General features: G+C 38.7%; 1 protein-coding gene across 2 annotated transcripts in view; it reads left to right on the top strand.

Annotated features, from left to right (window-relative positions):
- The window catches only part of LOC121926633 (phospholysine phosphohistidine inorganic pyrophosphate phosphatase), a 195,064-nt gene that overhangs the window by 14,558 nt on the left and 153,113 nt on the right, over window positions 1-27,393 (top strand). For both annotated transcript variants that reach the window (XM_042459772.1, XM_042459773.1), the window contains exons 2-5: window positions 8,351-8,538; window positions 13,735-13,888; window positions 16,361-16,424; window positions 18,483-18,575. In XM_042459772.1, coding sequence (XP_042315706.1) covers window positions 8,351-8,538; window positions 13,735-13,888; window positions 16,361-16,424; window positions 18,483-18,575 — 499 coding nt within the window. The remainder of the gene's footprint in view (window positions 1-8,350; window positions 8,539-13,734; window positions 13,889-16,360; window positions 16,425-18,482; window positions 18,576-27,393) is intronic.

Here is a 27,393-nt window from a genome sequence, read left to right as displayed (position 1 = left end):
CTGTAGAAATAATGTAGTTTGACAACACTTTAATTGCCATGGTTCCATCCTACAGAATCCTGGGATGTGTAGTTTTCCAGAGACAGCTACAGACCTTTTAAAAATACAGACTCCAGAATTCCTTAGGTTGGAGCTACAGCCCTTAAGGTGGTGTCAAACTGCATTATCTCTACAGTGTAGATGCACCCAAGGTGTATCTGTGATACCACATGGACTGTCATAATGTCTCCATGTTGCAGGATCCTGAGATTTTTAGTTTGGTGAGGTGCTTAGAACTGCAGGAGAGCTTTAGCCCATTTCCCTGAGCTTTAGCACCAGAGTCCGCTAAGCAGAGATTCTAAGTAACTTGTAAAACTATAAACTTCAGGATTTTGTAAGATGGATCCTTGGCACTTAAAAAGGTTACCAAACTGTTCTAACTGTATTGATATACTGTACCCAGTGCTGAAACATCTCCATGTTATCTCTTCACTGTTCTTTTCTTGTTCTTGAAACTGCATATGACTTTTATTAACTGGAAACCTTTAGTTGTTCAGTGGTACAGGCCATGCTCATTAAAAATTACCCTCTTAGTTGCCCCAGTTTTCTGTCCTATGTAGTAAAATTGACTTCTTGTACTTGTACTTCACACATGCTCAACCCAGCTCATCATCTTTGCTCCAAATTTCTGTGTTGGCCTATCTGCTGTTTGCCTTGACCCTTTTCCCTTTCTGCTGCTTTTGGCTTTTCCTTGCTATTAAAAAATGGGTAAATAAGAGAGAGGTTAAAGAAGTTGAAGAAAGTTGAGGAGGGCATTGCCACTGAACATAAACAAAGATAACTTAATAGGCTTTGACAAAAGAGCCAAAATAATAATAAAGAGAAAGAAATAGAAGATTAAAGATTAAAGGTAAAGTAAAGGATGGTGGAATGAGGATGCTGAAGTACTATTAAAGATCAATCTAAACAAATTTCTACTGTTACAGCTCAGCATCTATTTGCTTGTCTTAATGTAGAAACAAGAGTGTTCAGAATCTAAAGAAACTTTCAAATACCCTGTTTCAGGTATTTCAGTACCCTCCTTTATTTATTTGTATATTTATTTGTTTACAGGGTGCTGCCATTATCACGCCGCAGGTACGTGCTAGGGTTGTGGGGCATCTGTAAAGGCAACCCTAGCACGTATCCAGGCCAGTGCAAAGCGCTGGTCTGGAAAGCGCCTCTGTTACTATTTTTATTGTAATATGTAAGATGTACTTGATATTCCTAAAACTTTGATTTGGGAGTCGTTTCCCCATTTTTTGTATGGTTTCTTGTGAAAAGGAACCAATAAACTGTCTCTGAATATTCCTTGCCTAAGGAAACCTTATGAAATTCATGGGGTTGCATAAGTCCACAGGTGACTTGGAGGTACATACAAACACACACAATTTTGGAAAAGCACTTGAACAGTAGCACAACACTGATACTTTGCTTTCAAAGCAATGTGTGACAAGCAACAATGAATGTGTTACTTGGTGGGGAAGATAAGTAACAGCAAATATTTCCTGTAAAGTAAAATAACATTCCAAGTTCTAGCAGTATGTACTTGACAGGTGCTTCTGGTTTAACATTCTGCCCGCTTGCCATGTCAGTCACATTTCTGCCAGCCTGCTATTTATATGAAGTTTGAGGAATGCTGAGCCACACACAGCATTTGCAAAGCATACTGAACCCTTAGCTTCTGTAATGTCTGATCTGGAAGAGCTATGTCTTCAAAGAGGACAAAGAGCCCTCCTCCAACCACCATCTTGAGGGGGAGAGAGGCCAGGCCTGAAGAAAAAGAGCCCTCCTCCAACCACCATCTTGAGGGGGAGAGAGGCCTTGCAATTTTTTTTTGTATTGTATTGCAATTTTACTGTACACCGCTATGATCATTGCGGAATAGCGGTCTATAAATAAAAATTATTATTATTATTATTATTATTAAAGTTCAGACTCTGAAATCCTCATTCACTGCCTGTGAAAAGTGGAGTGCAGCAGAATTTAGGGGTTATTCAGACAGTCAAAATAATCCAGGTAGAATCTGAGTTGAATCTTAGTTGTTCACAAGCATTTTGAATGCATCCGATTAAGTTTGGGGACGGCTACCAAAAACCCTACTTAACCAGGTATAATCAATGTTGTTCTCCCTCCTTGTTTTTCTAAATGATTTGCATTCTTGGCTGTGTAAATAACCAACACAAACAGACCCAGGATAAACCGGGATAAAACTCTGCATGCCTTTAATGTGCTTTGAGTACATTCACATCATTGACTCCATCTTTTATTTGAGTGTTGACATCAGGACTGGGGAATAGGAGTAAGGAATAAGGAGTAAAGGAATAAGAGGTTTTTACAGGAGTAGGAGTAAGAGTAACATTAAGAAAAAATATCTTATTCCAGAGTAGGACAAGGAGTAACCCCAAAATCACCACTACTCCCCAGCCCTGGTTGACACACGTGAGCAATAGAACTTCCAGAGATGTGGTTCTGTAGTATGAACAACAAACTAGGAGTGTGTGAATGAGATTATTTGCATAGTTGCACTAAAAGCAATGTTGTGTGAATGACCCCTTAGAAAGCCCTGGCCTAAAGACATAATGCTGAAATCACCTGGCTCAGGCTCAACCACGGCATAGCAGTGGCAACTGTGTCTTCAACTTCTGTCTCTTCTTATATACTTTGATTTTCGTCCTGACTTCCTGATTCATGACAAACCAGTGCTTACTGTGATATTTGAATTAGGAAACTAATTTTTTCAAAGCACAACTTGTCTCTAAACTAGGATTAGAAGTGGTAGTTTGAATGGACTTTCCAATTTTAGGTTTTAAAAAAATCAGTCATAGTTTGCTATGAGCCAATGAGGGAGAGAATTGGAAACCTTCAAGGGAAGGGGGAGGAGGCAGTAGCTGTAAATCTAGGGTATAGTCTTGTCCACATCTGAAAAGGGATAACACCTCAAATCCCATAAACTGATGCTGTTATCTCCAAATAGGATAATCAAACCTAATCCAAGGCAAACAAACCCATCACTTGTCAGCCAAACCTTAGTTATTTGACCTCATTATGTGTTTCCCAAGGATGCCTGAATCTTAAATCATGCATTTTCGTTGCATTTCAGGCTGCTAGTGTGTTTGTTGCAATGTCTTAAATGGAAGATAATAGAGCTTAGAAAATGTTCTGAAGGTGCCAGATGTAACTCTGCATGTTAGACTTTATTCATCTTGGTGAATAAGTGAGACCCCTTGTATCTCACTCTGAACTTCATAGGGGAATGATAAATAAAACAATAAAAAGTTATTTTTTTTAATCAGGGAAAAATGAATTAATGAAGGAGAACATCTACAGATGTGAATTGATAATGGTTTGTATATCTGCTTGTATATTTGTGTATAAATCACAAATTTCACAGTTTCCCATGTTCTCTGTAAGTCATAATGTAGTACTTGTGTCATTCCTGTGCTTCCTCTTGTTGTGAATTGAAGATATAGGAGATATATGAAAATATTTTTAATTTCAGCAAGGAGCTGTCTCTTGTGCTGTACCAGTTCTTTGAACTGACCTTTACCTCATTCTGACAGAACAGGACAAGAGTCTGAGTGACAATGTCCCACAATGCAATTACTGTGCGTCAGATGAGCTGGTCCCTTACAAATCACCTCGAACTTTACACATCTGCTGGCTGTCAGCATCTGCCAGGTTCATTCACCCGAAAATAATGAAAAAAACCTCTCATTATTGTGCCATAACAGGTAAAGTGTTAGGACAATTATTGGACATCCTGAGTGACCTTGTATAGTCTTAGCCAACTGCCCTTGCCAACGTATTTTTGGGGTCAGCCTATGGGTATGTAAAATGTAACCCCTCCTTCTCCTCTCCCTATTTTTAGATGACACAAAGGTTGTGACATGAGTTGGACATGGGGAGGCAGGAGGCGAAATCAAGGGATCATGTCAAAGCACCATTACTTTCTAAATTGTTGCTGCTGTTCCTTCTGGGGAAAAACAGAATGAAGAAAAGATTCAAACACATGAACTGAGGAGAGTCCACCTGCAAATCTAAAAGCTTCAGTATCTGAAGTTGTATTTGCAGCGAAGCATGCCTTAGTGCATTTCCTTGGCTCCCATTTGTTTTCATAGACATATACATGTTTAGGTCTGTTCTTCGTCCTGTTGCTTTTTGCAGATTCGCTGGTATATTTTCTCGTGGGTATGTACTGTAGCCTTTTCTTTGAAGTAAAATGCTACAGCATGAGTGCATAACTTTATTGGCTGCCAGGGCCTCATTGGTGTTGGCAAGATCCATATATAAACTTTACAATGTTTGTCTGGATTTATGGATAAGTGATCCAGCTTGCTATTTCATTTTCCACTGGACAGTATAGGAGCTTGGAGGAGCAAACAGATAATGGCTTACTCTAACTGAATGCTGAGTTGTTATTCAGTCTAATTTTTCCAGAAGGCCAATTTTGAAAGGATTATTCTCCCTAAATAGATTTTCTACCTGAACTGGAGCAGGTAGATTTATCCAGTCCTGTGGAAATAGCATGCTAGAATTAATTTGGTAATATAATACATGGGGACGAGGGCACATTTAAGTGTGAAATTACCAATGGGAACATAGGAGGCTTGCTCTAACTCTCAGGACTATTCTTGAATCATTGGGACTTGATCCTGCAGTCTGATTTACTGCCATGGTTTGGTCCTGAAGCTGGTGATAAGGTAATAAAGAAAAATGTGTTATTGAAGTAGATTCCTGAAGCCACCCAGTGACTGTAATTAGAAATACTGTACAGGAATGCAATGCCCTGTCCCTTTCCATTTTGGTTCTCTGTATATTTCTGTGTTTGTGCTTGCTGAGAGTGATTTTGTTCCCTCAAAGTGAGAGAGAAGGAAAAGCTGGTGATCTTCGGAATGTGTTGATGGCAAAGCTGATGCTCCATGTTTGCTCAATGTCTTTGTTCTAACCATTTCCCCATATCTTAATTCCAAATTATTTTCTGGAAAAATTCTTAGGTTGCATGTGGACGGACAGCTTTTTCAGCCATGGAGAGTACCAATCAAACAGGAAATGAACAGCAAAGCACCTCAGGGAATATGTACTCACTAGATTATGAGTTTGGCTCAGTGTTGTCATTTTGTCTGTCAGCTATGTCTTCCTTACCCAGAGATGGGCTAATCCCCATCATATAGGGTTATCATACTGGTATAACACATTCTAGCCAAACCTTCTACCTGGAATTGCTGATTATCCCTTTAATCTGAATTAAAGTATTGCTGTATTTAAGGTCAGGTGTACCATTAGAAAAAGGGAAGCATCTTGTTGGTCAGGAAAACACACACACACAAATTAGTTGCTTATTTTTATTGTATTTTTACTTCCAGGGAGAGTCACTTCTGAATGGGTGTCAAAAGAACTTGGCTAGCCTTTGTGGGCAGGGCACTATTTGCTGTTCTATCTCAGATATAAAAAGTTTTTTTGGTTGGCCCTGGCTGCCTCTAAAACAGCCCATGAAGGGGCCTTCATATGTACATACAACTTGATTTGTTTGGTCCAGATTACTATGCACTGACCTTTTAAGTAAGCAAAATAGTGAAAAGTCTGGAACCCATGGCCTGTGAGGAGTGCCATAGGGAGCTGCGTATGTTTAGTCTGGGGAAGAGAAGGTTAAGAGGTGACATGACAGCCATGTTTAAATATTTGAAGAGATGTCATGTTGAGGATGGAGCAAGCTTGGTTTCCACTGTTCCGCAACTAGCATGTAGAGCAATGGATTCAAAGTGCAAGAAAAGAGATTCTACCTAAACATTAGGAAGGAGTCTCTGATTATAAGAGCTGTTCAACAGTGGAAATGCTGCCTTGGAGTCTGGTGGAGTCTTCTTCTTTGGAGGTTTTCAAACAGGCTGGATGGTCAGGAATGCTTTATTGTATATTCCTGCAAGGCAGGGGGTTGGACTGGATGGCATTTGTGGTCTCTTCCAACTCTGTGATTCTGTGCTTCTATGAATAGCATCCAAATAAATGATCAAATGACTGTTCAATTCAGTAATGCCCTACAATCGTTATTCCCAAGGTATGGCCATTTATGTTTTAAGTAAGATTTTTATACCATATAAATATTTGTAAAGCCCTTGCTGAATATAGAATGCATTATTTTTATACACTAAACTATATTTGGAATAACAGATGTGAAGTGTTGTCATTTAACTGTCACACCAATTGTTCATTGTTCTGAGAAGGTCACATCATAATTCATTAACAATAATTATTCCCTGGGTACATTCTGCACTTCTTTACTCAATTGCTTCATTAGCTCCTGAGTGATTCTCACATTCATTGCTCCAATCAATGAAGATATATTTATAATATACAAGTGGATGCTATTAGTTACAATTTATTAACTGCTTAATTTAAAATAAAAAAAGCTCTCTTTATGAAGGGCAATTAACCACTAAGTGTAATTGATAATTCACATACCTGTGATTAGGAAAGACAAATAATAGAAAAAGAATGAATTTGGAGACAACATCTTTGGATATTTTAAATGGTCATAAGCTGTTTCCCCCCATTTTAGAGCACTGCCTTTGATGGATATATTTAGTCTGGCTTGATCTGATATTTCTCTATGCCATACTATAAAAACAGCAAACTTTTTCTCCCCAAACCAGAGTTCTTAGGGTTTTTTAATCTCTGAAATGAGATGGGCAGTACAGAAATGTAACACTGTAAATGACATACAATAAACAAAGATATGCCAAATCTGACATACTTACAACATGGCCCTATTACTCCAAATTAAGCCTCACTGCACTGAGCTGAACATATTTTCAGATAAATATGTGTGACATTGCATCTTCAGTTTCTGTATTGTGACTTGAATTCGCATGTTCTTTTTGAACTTTCACTGGACTTTACTGCTAAAAATTGCAGTTGTATGGTAATAGATCAGGATTAGAAAACCTGTGTATCCCCAGCTGTTGTTGGACTTCAGCTCCCACCAGTCCTAGCCAGCAAATTCAGTGGCAAAGCACAATGGGAGTTGGATTCAGCAACATCTGGAAAGCCACAGGCTCTTATTTTCTGTCATAGATGGAACTAGAAAGTTACATGTTTCAGATTAGTATAACACATGGCTGGTTGGTTGCAGACTGTGCTAGCATCCCACAACACTAAGAATGTTGCTTTATGCCCAGAACTCCCAAGAACACAGTAAATAATGTATATTTAAAAAGAGTGTAAAAGATTGAAAAGTCTCTGAGTCTTCAAGATAGAGAGAGCAAAGGGGGAACATGGGCATGGTACAGACCACCCCAAAAGGGTGGCCTGCTGGTGGCCTAATTCCCTCTGAAGGGAAGCTGCAGCCGCCAAACTGTGTGGCTTCCCTCTGGAGGAAAAAGAACTCGGAAAAAAACTGGTTCTTTTAGTGCCACAGGGCAGACGTAACAAGTGCGACAATGGTGCACTCATTATGTATGCAATGCACGGCGATGTGCAGACGCCATGCGTCGCTTACATCACAATAGTGGCACCTGTATGGACGGGACACCGACATTATAGCGCTGCCACACCGTGTTAGGGTTAGGGACCGTGCGGTTGCTGCGTGGTCTCTAACCCTAAAATAGACACCAGCATGGCACATTTGGACCATCTGTTTTGGCCCATGATTTGCATTCAGTGATGTCAGATCTCAGAATATGAATTCTAATTGTTCAGTCTTCAGCTTAGTTTGCAATATATTGTACCAATTCAAATTTTATTGAAAACTAATGATGTTTGAGTAATTGAAAAACATTTAATGCTATTAATAAAAGATACAGAATTTTAAAAGGTTTTGTATTACACCTTGTGATTTGGTATGATATTAAACTTAATAATCATAGTGCATGGATTTGAATGGTGAACTGATTCATTGAATTGTAATATGCTTGTGGCAGTCAGCCTGCATGTATATATATTTCCATGCTGGTTATCTACTCATTACTCTGCTTCTGTCAGCAGAAGAGAGAAATTCCCTTTCTCTTCTGCACTCCCATGGACACTCAAAAACCTATCCTGGAGGGTTGGGAAATCCATCCAGATCAAGTCTGAGGGTAAAGGAGAGGAGAGGAAAGTCCTACTGCATTTGTAGATATCCTTTAGTGGAATGCTGGATTTAGGTCAGATTTTAAAATTTTATAATAACTAATACATTTTTACAATTGGAATCCTTGCATCTGATGTCTAACAGCGCCCTCTGACCTAGCTCTTCTTTTACATGTGTTAGCAGCCATATGCTTTGACAGAATGGATCCTTTAAATCATGATTTCTAAAGCTGACTAATTTTAAGGTCTCCTCATTTTGCTCTGACAGGATCAAGGCATCTGGTCTGAAGCTGCAATTCTGCACCAATGAAACTCAAGCTACTCGAGAAAAGTTTGTAGAAAAGTTGCAGCGTTTGGGCTTTGACATTGTAGTGAATGAAGTCACAGCTCCAGCACCAGCAGCCTGCCGAATTCTGAAAGAACGTCACCTGAGGCCACACCTCCTTGTCCATGATGGTCTGTTAGTTTTTAATGCTACATATACATTTATTATCAAATATGGGATAAAGGGGTAATCTGAACATACTGCATTCTATCATCTTGATGGAGAATGAAGGCATTTCAAAAACCACTGAATATAACAGAAAATAGAAATGTGGGCCAGTTTTATGCCATCTTCCATAAGGACAATGTGGTCGACATGTTTTCAGATCACAGTAGTGCTGTTTTTCCATTCTCATTGCCTTCTCCAGATGGGTGAGACTATGATGCTCATGAGCTCTAGCCAACAGGTAGCAACCTATCTGTACAGCATTAGGTTAGTGAAGTCTGATTTAGGGTATTGAGAAGAAAACAAACTTAATCCAAAAATGTGCTTCTGCAAGAGCTTTCGGCCATTTTTTATGGATAGGTGAGGACTACGGTTCTCAGGTCTCAGAGTCTGGACCCTCCTTTCTTTTCCTTAGTCTAAGGAAGATAAATCTCAGGATGAGCATGTTGTCTTGAAAATACATGGACGTCATGAAGAGTTGGTGTTTATTGCACTGCCCTTTTTTCTGAGCCAGGCATGGCTGAAACTTTTTATTGCACTCCTTGGTGCCCAGGCAGGAAGCATCCCATACCCAATCCACAACAGGTACGGAAGCTTCCTGCCTGGGCATAGAGGAGTGGGATAAAACCTGTGTTTAAAAGATTTCAGCCCACACATGGCTCGGGGAAAAGAGCAATGCGATAAACTCCATTGTCCCCAGGTCTCATGGCCATGAAATCTCTGGGATAATCCTGACCCAGCAACCTTCATGGGAACAGGTATAGCAGACTGTCAGATTTCATACTTGTCTTTCATAAGTGTTGTCAAGATTAGCAGTGGTAGCCGCTTTTCTTTCACTTATAGAGATCCTTTGTATGAACGGTTTCTTAAACAAGGTATAGCAGTGAAGATGGACCATCAAGGTAAACATTTAAATGAGTCCAATTAGTCCTGAAATAAGAATGCATCCCTTTTGCTTTATGAAATATCACAATAATGTACACTAATATCAAACTTCATCCCCAAATGAATTCACTTGGCAAGATGAGTGTTTTTGTTGGGATACAGAACCTATGGCCTTCTGGGTGTTTTAAACGACAACTTCCACAGGCTCTTAACACTGGCCATGCTGAGCAAGCTTATTGGTAGGCTGGGTGCGCAGATACATTATCTATTCCAATGCCAGAGATTTCTGAGATGCCTGCTATTTCCTTCTGTGTTGTAATTTTTCTGGTTTTTTACTGTAATATTTTAATTCCTCCCAAAATCATTGCATAGAGCAGTGTAACAGTTGTTGTCTTATGGAGAACCTTCTTCCTCCTCAATTTCCCTGTCTGTATTTAAAGCTCAGTATAGCCTTATCTTTATACCTGCAGTATGATTTTCTTTTCTTTTTCTTCACACTAGCCCATTGCCTGTCCTGCATTTTAGGTCCTAGACATGTCTTTCTCTTATCTCCTTTGCCCATGATATTTCAAGAACTAGCTTTCCCAAGTCTAAGAGTTTGTTGTGACCTGTCCTCTCTGTGTTGAATTCTTTTGCAAATCCAGTCCAGCCAAGCCTCTTTCTTAGCTATGTGTCCACCCACAGTAAGGGATAGCTGATCACTTTGCTAACATGAAAATCCCTAAAGATTGAGGTCTGAGGGCCTCAGCTGGACTGCTAACAGTCAGGTGCATCTGGTCCATCAAGCTGCAAATGAAAGACTCAATTGATTTAGTTTGAGAGATTTAAACAAAAACACATGGTTGTATTTGGTGCTCATTACATTAATCCTTCACGTCACGTAAATTGGTTAGGTTTAACCAGGGTGTGTGTACAATGTTGTTTAAAATAAATCCATCCTTTCAAGTTTAACAATAACAACTCTGATTTCTGAATAGATAGAAATGTTCAAGCCTTTATGGATATGTGTCCCTCAGAGAAACAGAGATTTAATTAGGGTGATGGTAAGAAGATATGTAGGAATATACCCTACAGAATCTGCACATTAAAATAGAAACTTGAAGGAAGAAACATTATCAAATTCAGGCAAAAGAAAATGAGTGGGAAGTCAAATAAAAGAGGCAGTGGCTCAAAATGATGGTAAAAATGGGGTATAAAGGGGAGAAATAAGTTCTGAATATGAATGACCCAGTTCAGAAAACCACTCAAGTCTGTGAAATGGCATAGTGATAGAGCTCATATTAGTTTCATTATATGTCAGATTCTGTGTGAAGATCCTGGCAGACCCTGGCTTGGTTTCCTGGTCTGCTAACCATTATTAAGCCAGTGTTTCCTATTGTTGACATAATGTGGAGCACAGGCTTTGTGGAAACTGAGATATTTGTGCTGAAGCTGGTGCATGACAGAAGGAATGAGTGGAAAGTCAAGAAGCTAAATACAAACCGAGGTGTTTTGTGTAACACAGAGAGAAGAGGGGTGAGAGGAGCGTGCTGATTCCTGATGCCCACATCCATCTTTTATAACCCAAGGTTTACAAAACCTTCAGTGATTATTCAGAATGTGTCACCTTTTTATTTACCATGAAGTCAATTACTATGTATAATGATCCTATGAATGAGAAGTCTTCAAGATCCCTGGTCGTCAAATGTTCTGCCTTGCTCAACCAAGGTCTTTCAAACTCAGGGCTATGACTTCCTTGACCGAATCACTCCAACTGTAGTGTAGTCTTCCTCTTTTCTTAAAATGTGCCACTAGCTTCTTGATATTGCCAAAGTGTAAGAGGAGAATGAAATTAATATTAATATAGTTCATTATTCTGCTCCAAATATGCTCTTAGATAGTAGCTTTAACTTTTATATGTTGCTATTGTGTGCCTTCTGACTTATGATGATCCTAAGGCACACCTAATATGGGGTTTTCTGGGGATGGAAAAGTGTGACTCGCCCAAGGTCACTCATTGGGTTTCCATGGCTGAGCATGGATTCGAATCCTGATCTCCTAATCCGACACTAAAACCATTAGACCACACTTGCTCTCAACTTCTGTATATCTAAAAAGAGGGCCATGAACATCAAATAGAAGTTTAAATTGTACACCCATCTATGAGCTCTACAGAGGCTTGCCCTGCCTCTAGCCACAAAGTTACATGAGGCAGACTCCAGTTGGAACTCCAGTTATGAACCTTAAAAATCTAGTGTATACAATTTCAAAAGGGATAATGTTTGTCGTAAGCACATAGCAGAACCTCATACAGAATCTGAATTATAATTTTACCTGTGAACACTTGCACAGTTGATGAGATATATTGCCCAACTTTGAATATATTTTTTAAAAGAAAAGCAGTACCTTTGCACATGCTTATTTTGGTGATTGATTCCAAGCACAAGTTTCTCACAATAACTGATCTGGTGTATTTTATGTATTCATGACACCTGAATCCATGGGCATACTGTGTTCTCTAATAAAGTGTTTTCTACTTTCAGCATTATTGTTGATCCTCTTCCATCCTGTGTCCTTTTTTCCAAGTACCCACAAGGCCACATTTTCAGATATGTCAATTTATCTTGAAAATCCAAAGCGTCACTTTTGGGAAAACTGTGATATATACTTTTGCTCTTAAGTTGTATCCCTGGACATAACTAAAGTGCTGAACTGCACATTTGTGGTGTCAAGACGATTTCAAATGTCTGCTCGCCATGTTGCAGGTACATTTGCTTGGTTTCCCAACAATCAAGTGTCTACATTTTGAGATGCCCTGTAGCTTATGACCTGACCTGAAATCGTGGCACACTAGCAAAGAAACACTCGGTGGGGGAAGGTTGCATTGCATGGGCATAAAGCATCATTTTACTACAGCTTGAGAATTTTATCATCACACTTAGATTGTCTGAAAAGAGAGCCTTGTGCAAAGTCCCCAAAATGATATGCTGCAACTTGCTGTTGGGATATGAGGTATTGGTTGTCTTGGATTTTTAATTGTCCTTTCTTGTGTTCTTCCATTATATTTTGTGATTTAAAAAAGAGTCAGATCTACAACAATTATTCCTGTGTAAACTGTACACAATGCCAGTTAGCAATACCGATCTTTAGGATATTCACTTGCATGATATCTCTCTTTCTGTTTTCTGCTTCCTTTTCTTGTAGCAGTCATAATTCTGTGCCCACTAAGCACATGGGTCCCCCCCCCCAACTTTAATATTTTATTTTTAAGAAACATTTTTCCTTCATCAAAAGTTTGTGTCCCTTACCCCAAGCCGGCTGATAACTAATGTCAATAAGATGCTGCTACTTTGGCTACATGAGATTAACTCGTGGAGAATGGAATTCTCTGTGGATATATGAAATATAATAATTTGGCCTTTTTTTCTTTTTCTCTTAAGGCTTTCCACAAAATACAAGATAATTTGAATAGCAGTTGGAATGTATAACTCTATGAAGGATAGGATTAATGCAGTCCAATCAGTTTGCATCCATTTATCAAAATGAAGGATCAAATTTATGATTGCTTGAAAGCTTGTAATACAGTTATACATACTGTAGTTAATGCAGTCGATACCTTCTAGGGCTTTACTTCTTTAACAAAAAAAATTGGTATCAAGGGCAAAAATAGCATGAAAAGAATACGTATATACATCACAAAAAAGAAGAACAGTTACACATCTTTCTGTAAACACTTTGTTCAGAACTAACAATATGCATGTGTGAAATGAAACAACCAGTTTAGGTAAACCTTGCATAAGTAAACAAAAACATCTTGAACCTTGTGGAGACTATTTGAAGGCTTCTGAATGCCAAAATATATCAAAGGATGACTTTAACAACCTCCTTTCTTACGATTTTCATTTTAGTGGCCAAATCTATGGGTTTGTTTGTTTTTAACATATTGGGGGCTAGCTGGTTTATCTGCTGTCCCCTTCCTCTGTATTTTGCTGTTCATGCATGCTCAGTAACAGATTTTGGAGGAAGCTACTTTTTAACTGGCATGTTGTAGGGATTCAGATAGAGCAGAATCCCACTGTTTCCCAACACAAGTGTTATTTATTGCATTGTTGTAGACATCTTCTGCAATCCCATGAGAAAATCTGTGTTTCTGCAGCACCCCCTCACCATCATCCTAATCCTGATACTGCTAAGAAAAAACTCAGCTAGATAGAAGATGTGGAAACAAATATGTATAAAAAACCTTTCTAAAAGGAACTTTTTTAATTCAAATGTGCCTATATTTGGGATTTTTTTAGATGTTGTCCCTGAATTTGATGGCATTGATAAGGCAAGCCCAAACTGTGTGGTGATCGGTGATGCAGCTGACAACTTTTCTTACAAAAATCTTAATGATGCCTTCAGAGTTCTCATTGGTCTGGAGAATCCAGTTCTGCTTTCTTTAGGAAAAGGGTAAGTTGAACCATTATACAGTTCTCCAAATACTGGAAATACAACCTACATGCTGCTGTAGGTTGACCAGCTTTGCTTGCTTCTCAACTTCCTTTCACTTCTTTTGCTAAATTTTGGTTGTTTCAGTTTTCTGACCTGTGTGTTTTTAAATTCACCCAAATGTTTTCAAGTAACAAATAAGATGCTGTTATGTAACATGTTTGCTTTGGGGATAATGTAACTGTATAAGCATGTCTACATTACTGTAGACTCCTTGACGATAACCTTCTTTTAACAATATATCAGTCCAGTATCCTGGAGTCCAGAAAAACAGTGTAAATGTTCACTTCTTTAGAAGTACAACATTGCACATTATGTGGGAAAGTACAGCTCTGAACTTTAAAATTTTAATTTTTAGATTCTAAATCCTATTGCTAGTCTCAGCTAGAGTAAACTCATTGATTCAGTTACTTCAGGGTAGGTCAGCACTTACATTAATTTCAGTAGTTCAAAGTATCAGATCTAATTGGGGTTAGCTATTGGATTTTGGCCAAGGGCTACAGTTTCCAGAATCTTCCAACCTTTATTTTGGGGTGGGATTCCATTTAGCTCAGCATTAAACTATATATGCAATCTTGGAAGCTAAGCAGGGTCAGCTCTGGTTAGTACTTGGATGGGAGACTGCCAATGGATACCACTGCACTGTATTTCAGAGGATGGAACTAGTGAAACCATCTCTAAGTATTCTTTGCTTAAGAAAACCCTATAATATTCATAGGGTCACCATAGTCAAGAGGCACATACATGCACAAAGCTGGTGATTTCTAGCTGAGCTTCTGGAGTTGTTTCAGTTCATAACAGGCAGTACTGGATGAGATGGGAAAGAGAGGCTTAATGGAGGAACTACAGTTTACTGCTGGCTTTCTGTGCGTAATATCTGATGTGTGGGTCTATGAAAGCTGATCTGAATGAAATAAATTTTGCAAAAATACACAAGCTTTGTAATGGATGTTTAAGATGATTTTATTGGCACTTATAGGAGAGTCCAAAAGAAAACAATCTGTAATTGTCTTGTGAGAAAAAAAGCCAAATGAATTTTTCTTGATTGAAAACAGTGCATGTGTAGTACTAGGTAATAAAGGAAGTGGTAGCATGCATTTTTTTTTCATGTGCTATCAGCAGCATTATATGAAGCATACAAGTGTTCGCGGTGCTCACTTCTTCAACCTCACTTCAAATAAGTGAATCTCTTTCTACTAAAATTTTAGAGTCCTCTCTAGAAACCTGGAGCCTTGGAGTTACTGGAGCAGAATGTTCTCCTTTTGAAAATGGAGTGATTTACATTTAGCATCTGTTTTAGGCAGAGAATGGGAATTGGCTTTGTAATTTCTTCTGTCATGCCACTGTCAGAAAATTAAGCTGTTTACGCTAGACTATAGAAGGTTAATAGCTGTTCTAGCAAAGGTCAAGTGGTCATTTTAAAGAGAGGCTGTGCTGAATAATCGAAAATGGTAGAAGGATAAAGCATAAAATCTTATCTGACTGCTTATCTTACACAGTTTTTTCCTCTACCTGTCCGTCTATAGAGGCTAAAAGAATGCAGTTGCATTAGACTGGGTTTCTCACAATTTCTTTAAAAATGGGAAACCTATTAAATAATATTCTGAACATTTACTGAAGAAAATTCATTGTTACTTTTTATTGCTAAGCATGGTTACTTGAAAGTAAATCCCATCTTAGCATTTCCAAAGAAAATGGTTAGAATTGTTTTGTCAAGCCTAGACAGGATACTCCAGACCTTGCATTCCTGGTTTGATTCAGTCAATGAAATGCTAATAGTAAGGGCCGCTTCACATATAAGGACATACATGTTAATGATGTGTATATGCAGGAGGGTGCTCTGAACGATGTGGGGGATGTGGTTTTGATAGACTAACAAAAAAAGGCACGGAACACTTGAATTCAGATTGATTTCCATTTATTTCTTTTATAAACAGAAACAGAGATAATCTTCAGCCACCCAGTTCTCATGTGGGTCTTTGGAATGACAGCTTAAATTGAAGGCTATAGATACAAGTCTGTTCATATATGTGTGTATTTCATGATTTGCTACGTCATGCTCTCAGGATGTAAATTTTATTTTGTTCTATTGTGTTTTGTAAAGTTATATTGAATAAAAGTTTATTTTAAAGAAAGATGTCTCTTGCAGATCTCTTCACAACGAACCCACCACTGCCTTTGCCTCATCTTCTCTGCATCTGGTATGGTCATTTTGAAAACCACAGGATGTCAGTACAATGAACCTCTGAGGACTGTGTGTGTGTTCCTTGACTGTTGAAGTTTGCCTGTGACATTTTGTTACATCTAGTTTAATTTTCATTCTGTGATCTGCCTACAGTGCCAATTCTGCTGCTTATAAAAGACAAATTGCTATCTTGTATCAGGGAGAAACAAGCTCAATTTCTGCTTACATTTGAATTTTTTCATTTTCAGACGCTATTATAAAGAAACTGATGGTCTGAAACTCGATGTTGGAGTGTACATGAAGGCATTAGAGGTATAACTCAAAAGAATACAAGGCTTAAGTGCTGTACCATACAACCTTCTGTTTAGATACAAATACTTTATACTAGAACAGGAATTGGCAGTCCTTGAAGCCTGCCTGAGGTCCCAAGTTCCAGACTCCCTCAATACTAATGCAGTAGTTATGACCCCCATCCTAACATACCTACCAAGCAACAATAACAACAACAATCCCTCTAAGTCTGTTGAAATCAAAAACAGAAATAATGTATTTACACTTTTTGGGATTATAGGTCCCAGATTTCCTCCAACCAACATGGCCAGAGGCCATACTAACCAATAGATTTTGGAAGTTGTAGTCCAAAAAGTAAATTTTCCAATCTCTTCTCTTTTTACTCTGAAAACTCAAGGATTTAAAATGAGATTCATAAAGCAAGGGGCAGAGCAAACAGTGAGAAGAGAGGAAGTCTTTTTAAACTGAGATGTTTTCAAAATTTCTAGGACAGGTTCATGGCCTTATATGAACCTCATTGTCCTGGCCACATCTCTCTTTTCTTTCATGGAACCATATAGTTGGAAGGGGCACTATGGGCCATCAGGTCCAACTCCCTGCTCAATTCAGGCTCTCCACCTAAAGCATCCCAAATAGTTTGCTGCCCAGCCTCTTTTTAAGACACCCAGAAAATGAGACTCCCAAACACCTAAGCAATTGGTTCCATTGCTGAAGTGCTCTCATTATCAAGACATTCCTTCTGATGTTCAATTGAACATCTACCTCCAATAACTTAAAATCATTTGACCTGGTTCTACCTTCTGAGGGAGCAGAAGACAAGCCTGCACCCTCCTCTTCATGGCAGCCCTTGTGGTGTTCAAAGAGAGTGACCATGTCATCCCTTAGTCTTCTCTGCACCAAGCTGAATATGCCCAGCTTTTTCAACCTCTCCTCATATGTTTTGTTCTGCATATCTCTTATCATCCTCGTTGCCCTTCTCCGAACTCTCTCCAATTTGTTTATATCTTTCTTAACATGAGATGCCCAGAACTGCAATACTCCAGCTGAGGCCTGACCAGTACAGACTATGGTGGGAACATTGATTCCCTTGACTTGGAAGCTATGATTCTATTAATGTGGGCTAAAATACCACTTGCCTTCTTAGCTGCAGCATCATGAACCAAAGCTGGCTGATGTTCAACTTATGATCAACACTCATCCCAAGGCCCTTCTTGCATGTAATACTGCTGAGCCTAGTATCCCCTATCTTAAACCTTTGCATTTGGTTTTTGTGCCCTAAATGTAGAATTTTGCATTTGTCTTTATTGAATTTCATTTCATTACTTTCAGCCCAATTTTCTAATTTATCAAGGTGCTTTTGAATTATGTTCCATCATCCAGTGTGCTAGCAACCCTTTCCAGTTTTGTAAAATCCAGAAATTTGATAAAGATTCCCTCCATCCCATAATCTAAATCAGTGACAAAAATATTGAAGAGCAACATCCCCAGAGCAGAACACTGCAGCACTCTTCTTGAGACCTACTTCCAGTTTGAAGCACAGCCACTGATGATGATTCTTTACGCATGGTTTTCCATCCAATTATGGATCCATTTTGTGGATTTATCATGAGGGAGTTTATCAAATGCTTTGCTGAAATCCAGATAAATGACATCCACAGCATTCCCACTATCTACTAAACTAATGACCTGTTTAAAAAAAAGATACAAGATTAGTTTGTTAAGATTTGTTCTTGACAAAGCCATGATGGCTCTTGCTGATTACTGGGTTGTCATCAAAATACTTGCAGACAGACTCATGTAAGATCCATTTTTAATATTTTAGTGTTCATATGTGATGTTAGTGATGTTAGTCCAAAGAATAAGATACAAATGTGGGTCTTGCTATTTTACTGGCAGACATAGGATATTCATAGAAGGATGTTCCCCCTTAAATACAGAAATATAAGTGTGGCAGAGCAGACCATCATGGGTGTCCCATGAAACAAGGACATTTTCATATTTATGACTAAGTTTTCATTGTGCAAATTATTCAAAAACTTAAGTTGTGTGACTTCAAAGTTCATTTGTCCTGTCTCCTAGTACGCCTGTGATATCCAATCAGAAGTGGTAGGAAAGCCAGCCAAAATGTTCTTCCAGTCAGCCTTGACAGAAATGGGCATTGAACCTCACCAGGTAAGAATTCTTTATAAACATTTTAGGAATCAGTCACCTGATTCTTCAGTGTTGAAGAGACAAATACAGTTGACCCTTCCCATCCATAGAGGTTAAATTCTAGGGGGTTCATGCATAGGGGGGAAAAATAAGCCCCATATTATTCAGTACATCCATGGACACTCACCTCCACTGAATAATATGGGGTGAGGCAAATGGTGAATGTTCCCAGCCACTGTAGCTAGCCCAACAATGTGGCAGGCCCACTCTACCTGCACACAATCTCCTGTACCAGACAATGTACCATCACAGCTGCAAGACTTCTGCTTCCCTTCTGTGGAAAGAAGAATGGCATGAATTTGCACAAGCAGCTAACCCACACAGGTAGGGCCTTTTAAAAGTTGGCCCTGGATTATTGCTAGCATGGATTCATAATACACAGGACAGGGATGGCTTCCCTCCTCTGATGCTAAAGAATCCACATACATAATATCTAAAGCTCAACTGAATCATCATGACAGATGGATAACAAGAACATTTCACAGGCCCAGTATCCCACTTAAACTGGGCCCTCAGCTGCTACTATTACACTGGTGGCATACTTGTGAAATACCATCTAGAGTTAGAAATCCTTGATATGGTACTGTAGTTGGGAAGAGCTGGCTCAGATGAGACACTGGGCACTTGTAAAACCACATGGATAAATGTTTGTTGCTCCCTGACTCAGGACTTCTAGGGGACATTTACTTCAGTCAGCCAGGACTAGGCTGGCAGCTGTTAACCAGCTGTTTCAGTTCAGCTGACCCCAAATTGTGGAATGGCCTGCCAGAAGAAATAGTGCAGCTTGATACACTGTATGAGTGTAAAACAGCATGAAAGACCAATCTCTTTTCGCAGGCCTATCCAAACAGTTTTTAAATTATGAGAATTTTAAATTTTGAATTGATTTTTTAAAATATGTATGCATTTTAACAGACTTATGATCTTTTAACTGATTACAAATTTTCAACTGGTGTTTCTGTTTTTTATTGTGTTATATGTCTATTTCTTGTGGTATTTCAATCTGTTCTCTGTCTCGATCCATAGAGAGATGTGGGCAAAAAATAACTATTATTACAGTGGCCCTTGGTATCTGCTGGGGTTTGGTTCTGGGAAGTCCTGTGGATACCAAAATCCTTGGATGTTCACGTCCCATTAAGTACAGTGGTGTAGTAAAATAGTGTCCCATATATCAAATAGCAAAATCATGGTTTGTTTTGGGAATTTATATATTTTTAAAATATTTTGAAGCCATGGATGGTTGAATCTGTGGATAAAAAACCCATGGATATGGACGGCATACATTATCATCATCATTACTATTACAGTTACTATTATACACAGTACCATTCTTGTACACACCTGCCCGTTTTATGCTACATGGACAATATTCATAATGCATGTGCAATACTTAACCAAAGTCATTCTTTCTGTCTCTTCCTTTCACACACACATTGACTAATATTTGGAGAACTCTGTAATAGTGCTACCTGCCAGATGAAGCCATGCTAAGGCACTATATTATGTCAAATTTAAGAGAGACTACATTATTACTATATACCATAATACTAACTTAGGGGATCAGCAGACGGCCTCTGAGAGGCGGCTCTGCACCGTCCCTGGAAGCGCTGGGTTTGGAGACTTGGCAACTGCACACCACTCCCCCAACCCAACACAAAAAGAAGCCGCAAAAAGTGGCTCCTTTTTGTGTCATCGAAACGGCACCCTTTTTGCTGCCAGCACTCTTCCATGGCTCTTTGGCACAGCGCATCTACACATTGTGCCAAAGACATGGCGTGACGCTTCCCACAGTGTGGTGGAGTGCACGACTTGATGCTGACATAGGGATGGAATCAGGGCGGCTGGTATGTGGTCGCTATGCCCACACTCTGCCCTGATGCCAGCCTTTATCACTGATCTGTTGAGGGCCTTACTCATATATATATATATATATATATATATATAGAGAGAGAGAGAGAGAGAGAGAGTATGTGTTCTTCATATTTGAAGCTTAACAGGTTTCTGCATATATCCAGCAGTGCTTGCTCGGCTTTCCCATCAGGAACAGACATTTATCTCTAGGCATTTTGTGCTAATACTTTTCAACACTTTTGCTTAGAATTGGGGTATAGTGGGGGGTGGGGGTGGGAGTGAGAGCATTGCCATCCCAAACAAGATATTGGCCCAATAAAATTATTATTATTATTATTATTATTATTATTATTATTATTATTATTATTTGTATACCACTCTTTTCCCAGAACTGGGACTCAGAGCGGTTAAAATTTTCCTTCCCTGCACAATTTTCTAGAATTGGAGCTACTTCAGTTAAACATTTGAAAATACTGTACAGATAAAAGAGTTTATCACATGGGATGAATCCTGTGCAGAAATTAAATTTAAACTGAAAACCCACATTTGCAGGTTGTTTTTCAGATGATGTTTGGGGTTAACCTGAACAGAAAGTTGAAAAAACCTCACATTTACAAGTTATTTTTCAGACTATGTTTGTACGAAAGAGAGAAAAAAATGCAAAAATAACCTGAACGCAAAGTAATCAAAACTAGCTCCTTTTTACTTTTGTTAAATTCCAAAAGTACAGAGGAGCTTTCCGTTCTGATTATTTTTTTCATTATTTCTCTTTCACGCCAATGCATCTGACAAACAACACCCGGATTTTGAAATCCTTGTCTCTGGTTTGTCTAAGAGTTGCCATAATTCAGAAATCATTTAAAGGCACACAACAACAGTAACAGTCCAAAGAAAAGCGGCAGGTAAAGTTACCAAAAGGATGCTAACAGAACAAATACAGGAGTTCTGGGTGTGGACATTTTTCAGAGTCTCATGCTCTCATACTAGAAATTTGGGGAGAGAAGGAAAATTTCATTGGGAGGCCAGAATTCTTATTTGGGCTGGGTAGTGCTCCACCTCCCTCCTTCAGTTTTGCTGCTGCAGGCATGTTCCTAAACATTGTAAAACTGTAACACGTCAGAAATTGCGGAGGGGGCTTATTTCAATAAAATGAATTTTGAAGTCTACCTTCAGGCTGCATCTACATTGAAGAATTAATGAGTTTGACACCACTTTAACTGCCATGGCTCAATGCTGTGGAATTCTGAGATTTGTAATTTCTTTTTTTTTAAATTATAAACTTTATTGTAAAATCATGAGATATTTAGCCCTCTCTGTCAGAGAGCTCTGGAGCCAAAACAAATTACAGATCCCAGGATTTCCTAGGATTGTGCTATGACAGTTAAAGTGATGTTAAACTGCATCAATTCTGCAGTGTAGCAGCAGCCCCAGTTACCATGGTGGCTTCAAAGACCAAACCCTGTGTTTTCCACAGGTTTTCATGATTTGTTTATCTTATTTTGATATGACTGGAGGGAAATTGACAAGATCTCCATCTTCCTGAAATTCTATGTATTCTGTGTGCTTATTTGATTGCATATCTATTTCTCTACAACAATGGATCATAGCTAGATAGATATTAAAAAATAATAGGGGAAATTCCTCCAATAAAACAAATTTTAAAAAGATGACTTTTTAAAGTATTTCTTGGTAGAAATAATTGCTTTTTTCTTATATAAATGTAATCACATCATCTCTGATTTTTCAGGTTAGTATTCCCCAAAATGCTGCTTAGTCTTATATAAAGTTTGTCTCTTGTCAGTTATTTGTAGACAGATTTCTTGATTTTTTTTCCTCCTGGTTATCTTGTAGTTAAGATATATATTTCACTTTCTGTAATCTGCCTTCACAAATCAATCCCTGAGCATTCTGAGCTGTTTTTGCCACTCTTTTCCAAACTCGTTCCAATCTGTTGTTATCTTTCTGGTAATGAGATAGTCAAAATTGAGCACTGCCATCCATTAATCCATTAATCTCAGTTTGAAGGGCCTGGTGAACTCCCAAACAACAACAGCTCTCAAATATCCTAAAGACAGAAAAATATATTTCATAAGCAGTGAGAAGATTTTGAGGAAAACACTTAGTAGGCACAGGCCCAGTTGCTGCAGAGGCAAAGAGTACAGGAACTACATAAGAAACAGAAACCCAACATTTAGGTTATTTTTTTTTTTAGAATACAAACAGTGAGAACCTTTTCTGCTACTATGTTGTTGTTGTTGTTGTTGTTGTTGTTGTTGCTGCTGCTGCTGCTGCTGTTGTTGTTTGCTTCAAGTTGTTTCTGACTTATGGTAACCCTAAGGCATACCTTTGGTGTTTTCTTGGCAAGATTTGTTCAGGGGAGGTTTGCCATTGCCTTCCCCTGAGGCTGAGAGACAGTGACTTGCCCAAAATCACCCAGTGGGTTTCATGGCCAAGCTGGAAATCAAACCCTGCCCTCCAGAGTCATAGTCTAAACCATTATGACATGTCAAATTACTACTATAGTGATGAGATTTTCACTGTTTTACTAAGATTCTTTCTTGCAGGACCCAGAACCATTCCATAATGTAGTGGTAGACAAAGTTTTGTTTCATTCTCTTTCACTCAGTGTTAAATTTTAAAAATTAAACACTGATTCTTGGCCATCAATGATATTTATAATTGGGTAGATATTTATGTTGTTGCATTAATCATAAGTTTTAGTTCATTAAGTCATTTGTTAGTGTTAAGAAGAAGCCATGGGATTTACAGAGAATGTCATGTTTAGGTGTCACTGGTGCCCCTTAGAAGGCATTTTATTGCTGATTCCTTCAAAAGTAAACCTTTTGCAGTTTTTTTAAAGTGCCTTCTGCACTGGTCTGCACATCCTCATAATCTATGGCTAGGGATGGTGATTTGTAGTGCAAAACAATTAGAAACAGCTAGGTTTTAGAAGGATATCCTAAAGCATAGAATCTAACAATCTCTACCTTTAAATTTGCAATGACCTTTTCTTCCCTGCCCCTCGTAGTTCTACCAATTAACATGTATGCTGTTCATTCATTCTTCAGATGAAGTGGGTTGTTTGTTTGGATTGAAAAATGTTAATTAGGAATGATGTCTTCATTCTAGAGGACACTGATCTAGCATAGTTTGAAATGACTACAGAGATCAGTCTATGAATTAAGGGTGGAAAATATCCTGGTTGCTTCTGAGCATATGTGGACTTTATTTTTATCTTTTTTGTAACTACTGAATAAGTGCTTCTTCTCCTTCCCCCTTATCTAGAATTAGATCAATATGAGACAACACATTTTAGATGCAAAGTCCAGGGGTCCCAAGTTCAACCCTTGCACCACAGAAAGTTAAGTGTTACTAGTGAAGCCTTTTTTGCCAGAAGGGGAAAAACTAATACATAACTAGATATTTCCAAGGTATGGTAGCATGTGCTGTTAACCAACATATTAACTTGCTAAGCCTTGTAGGCCAAAAGAAGTAACTACTCAAAACATAACTCTTTAACTAGTTATTTCCAAACTCTGTGTTAGTTTTCAGATGCTTTGCATTGAAATCTTTGGTGCAGCCTGCAACAAAATGTTCACCTGTTAAGAGTTTGAACAGGCCATTCACTTCTTGAAGACATGGCTTAAATCAGTGGCAGACAAGCCCCAGAGATCCGTGGAGCAAAGGCAGCTGAATAAATCTTACCAAGAAACTCCTGCCTTAGGGTCATCATAAGTTGAAAACAAAGGCACACAACAACAACAACCGTTTTGAAATGTATTTTAGGATTGTTTTCAGACTTTTTAAAAAGTATTTCAGTGTGTGTGGTTTTTAAAAATCATTTGTGTTATTTTAATTGCTTTTATTTGTCCATCAGCTCAGGAGCTCTTGCAGCTAGGAGGCAATATAGAAATATACCGAATAAATAATTTTTAAAATTAAAACCCTGTGGGAAATGTTCACTAAAATTCCCCAAATGGGGAAAAAATGGGTTATGGGATTAACTGTTTTCCCCACCGGCTATATAACAAGATGTCAAAGCATATTTTCTCAGGTCCAAAACACACTTCAGAAATAATCCAGTTTGAGGCCACTTTAACTGCCCTGGTTCAAGGCTAGGTAATTCTGGGAACTGTAGTTTTGTGGGACACTTCTCTGTCAGAGAGCTCTGGGGCACAATGAACTACAATTCCTAGGGTTCCCCAGCACTGAACCAGGGCAGTTAAAGTGGTCTCAAACTGCACTGTGTTTTGGACCTCAATCAGGACAAGAAAGTTTGAGAATATTCTTTATATGCCTAACTTGTCACCTATGTTATTCAAGGCTGATGTATAAATTTTGTATAGGTATTTTTCCCCATATAAGAGATACGTCTGTCACACAGAGCTCCAAGCGATGGCTTAAAGATACAGCCTTAATTGTTCCTGTTTTGAGAAAATACCTGGCAGTTCTTTCTAGTATGTAGGGTTGCCCGTCTGTGTGTGTATGTATGTGAGATTTGTTGCATATGTTAGTTTGTACTTGGGTAATAACATAAGCCAGCATCATGACTTTCATATCATAAAATGTTCAGGTCCATTTATGTATTGCACTTAAATATAAAATTAACTGCATCATTAAATCACTGTAAATCCCCATCTGTGTTTGATAAAGCCCATTAGAGTCTTTTGCTGTCTTCATGCTGCCACTGCAACCTCTGAAATTGTCTGACTGCAGAATAGCTTCAGACTGGCCAAAGTTTGAATTTTTTGGAGCTGCTTTAATCAATAAAGTTATCACCAGTCATTTCCCTTGATAACTGCTCTGTAAAGAGAACCTGACTTTGCTTTCTGCAGCTGAGATGTTTTCAGCCTGTTCTTGGAATAGAAGGTACTCCCTAAAGTCCAATTTTCATTCTAACCTTTCCTCAATAGCCTAGGAAAAAACCAGATTGCTAGTATTACTTTAATAGATAGGAAATTTAAACCTCTTAGAGGTAACTAGCCCCTTTATGATTCAGTAATATGACAAAGAATAACACATCTTTAAAGGTTACCGAAATAGCCTAATTCATATGTTTTAAGGTTGTTGTAACAGTGGGTGATTTTTACTGCATTACGATAAAACCTAAATAATATTAAGGTTCCAGTAGTTTAATGCCATCATTTTAAAAAAGGGTCTGTCTGTAGCAAATTGTCCTGTTCTAATGGAAGTTACAGTGGGTCACACAAGAGTGCATAAACTACAATTGTTGCAGATTCCTGATTCTGACAGTGCCAAATATAGGTATGAAATGGTGCATAGGAATATATTCCTCGTACCTGTGGTTACATGAGGCAACTTTCCCACCTTCTCCCAATGTCATTGTGCTACACTATAAAAGCAAAAATGTAATTTGTTTGGTCAGAGCCAAACAAATTTGTCACAATGCATCCTGGATATTCTTGAAAACAAAAGCAGTTCACAAATGTGCATCCTGTTGAACTCAGTGAGCATGGAGAATGGACTTTCTTTTCCCTGTTGTGTGCATTTAAGTTGTTTCTGACTTATGGGAAACTTAAGGTGGATTTATCATGAGGTTTTCATGGCAAGATTTGTTCAGAGGAGGTTTGCCATTGCTTTCCTCTGAGGATGAAACCATGTGACTTCCCAAGGACACCTGGTGGGTTTCCAGGGCTGAGGAGGAATTCAAACCCTGATCTCCCAGATTCCTAGTCTAACCACTCAAATGGCTAAATTGCACTGGCTCTCTTCCCCTTCCTTACTGAACACAAAACAACAAGCTCAGCTCCACTATTTGGCAGTCTTCGAAGGTAGCAGATGTGGAGTAGTGCCAAAATGTTGGAGACAAGAGATGTGTGTTTCCCATAGTTTGCTCTACACCTAACTTAGCCCCAGAAGCTAGCTTACTGTTCACAAGTGTGATAGAGAATGCTCTCCTATTGTTGGTATTACAGATTCAATTGTTTGTCTAGGAGGTTTCTTCACATGAGTGGGATGGCAAACATTCTTTGCCTCAGGCAGCAAAACATCTTGAGTTGGCCCCAGCAAGTCGCTAACAAGGAAGTGAATAAACAACACCCTGGCCTTGGTCCTCAACCTCTTATTCACCATGTTGGCTAGTTTCTGGGTTTACTTCTCAGGGGGACATCTACACTGTAGAAATATTGCAGTTTGTCACCAGTTTGCCATGGCTCCATCCTACAGAATCCTGGGATTTGTAGGGTTTGTTTGTTTTTTTGAGACACCAGCACTCTTTGGCAGAGAAGACTAAAGACCTTGTAAAACTGTAAATCCCAGGATTCCATTGGATGGCATTACAGCTCTTAAAGTAGAATCAAACTGCATTATTTCTACAGGGTTGATGCACCTTCAGTTGTTCCCTATTGAAGAAAACAATTAAAGCAACCTGTTAAACTCTGGGAGTCTTTGTGGGTATTAAAAGTCATGCTTTAAAAAGAGAAGATACCAGAAACACTCCATAATGAATGGAAACAGAAAGGAATAGTTGAAAAGATTTTTGGATTCTGTCATGGATTTCATGGATAGGGCATAGGAAACTGCCTTATACTGCGTCAGATCCTTGGTCCATCAAACTCAGAGCTGGCTATATGGATGGGTGGTCTTTCACAGCTTTCCCCTGTAGGTACCAGGCATTAAGACTAATACTATTTGTGTGGTAAGAACTTAGAGGCTGTGCAGACTGCCCCTGAAGGAGCGGCCTGCAGCCACCTCCATTTTCCCCAGATTGGGGCCATGGAAGCTACACACCGTATCCCCGATCTGGCCTTTCTTTTTGTGCCCTGGAAAGTGTGCAATAGCCTCAGTGCTGCAGCTTTAAGGTGCTACTTTGGTGCTAACTAGGGTCTGGGAAATTCAAATTGTCAACTTGACTGCCAGATGTACTCAATGGATAGGTGTATAGATTGCTTTTCAGAACCTCTCATAT

The sequence above is a fragment of the Sceloporus undulatus genome, chromosome 3 (assembly GCF_019175285.1).
Source record: "Sceloporus undulatus isolate JIND9_A2432 ecotype Alabama chromosome 3, SceUnd_v1.1, whole genome shotgun sequence".
Classification (NCBI taxonomy): domain Eukaryota; kingdom Metazoa; phylum Chordata; class Lepidosauria; order Squamata; family Phrynosomatidae; genus Sceloporus; species Sceloporus undulatus.
This window is presented reverse-complemented; position numbering and strand designations above follow the sequence as displayed.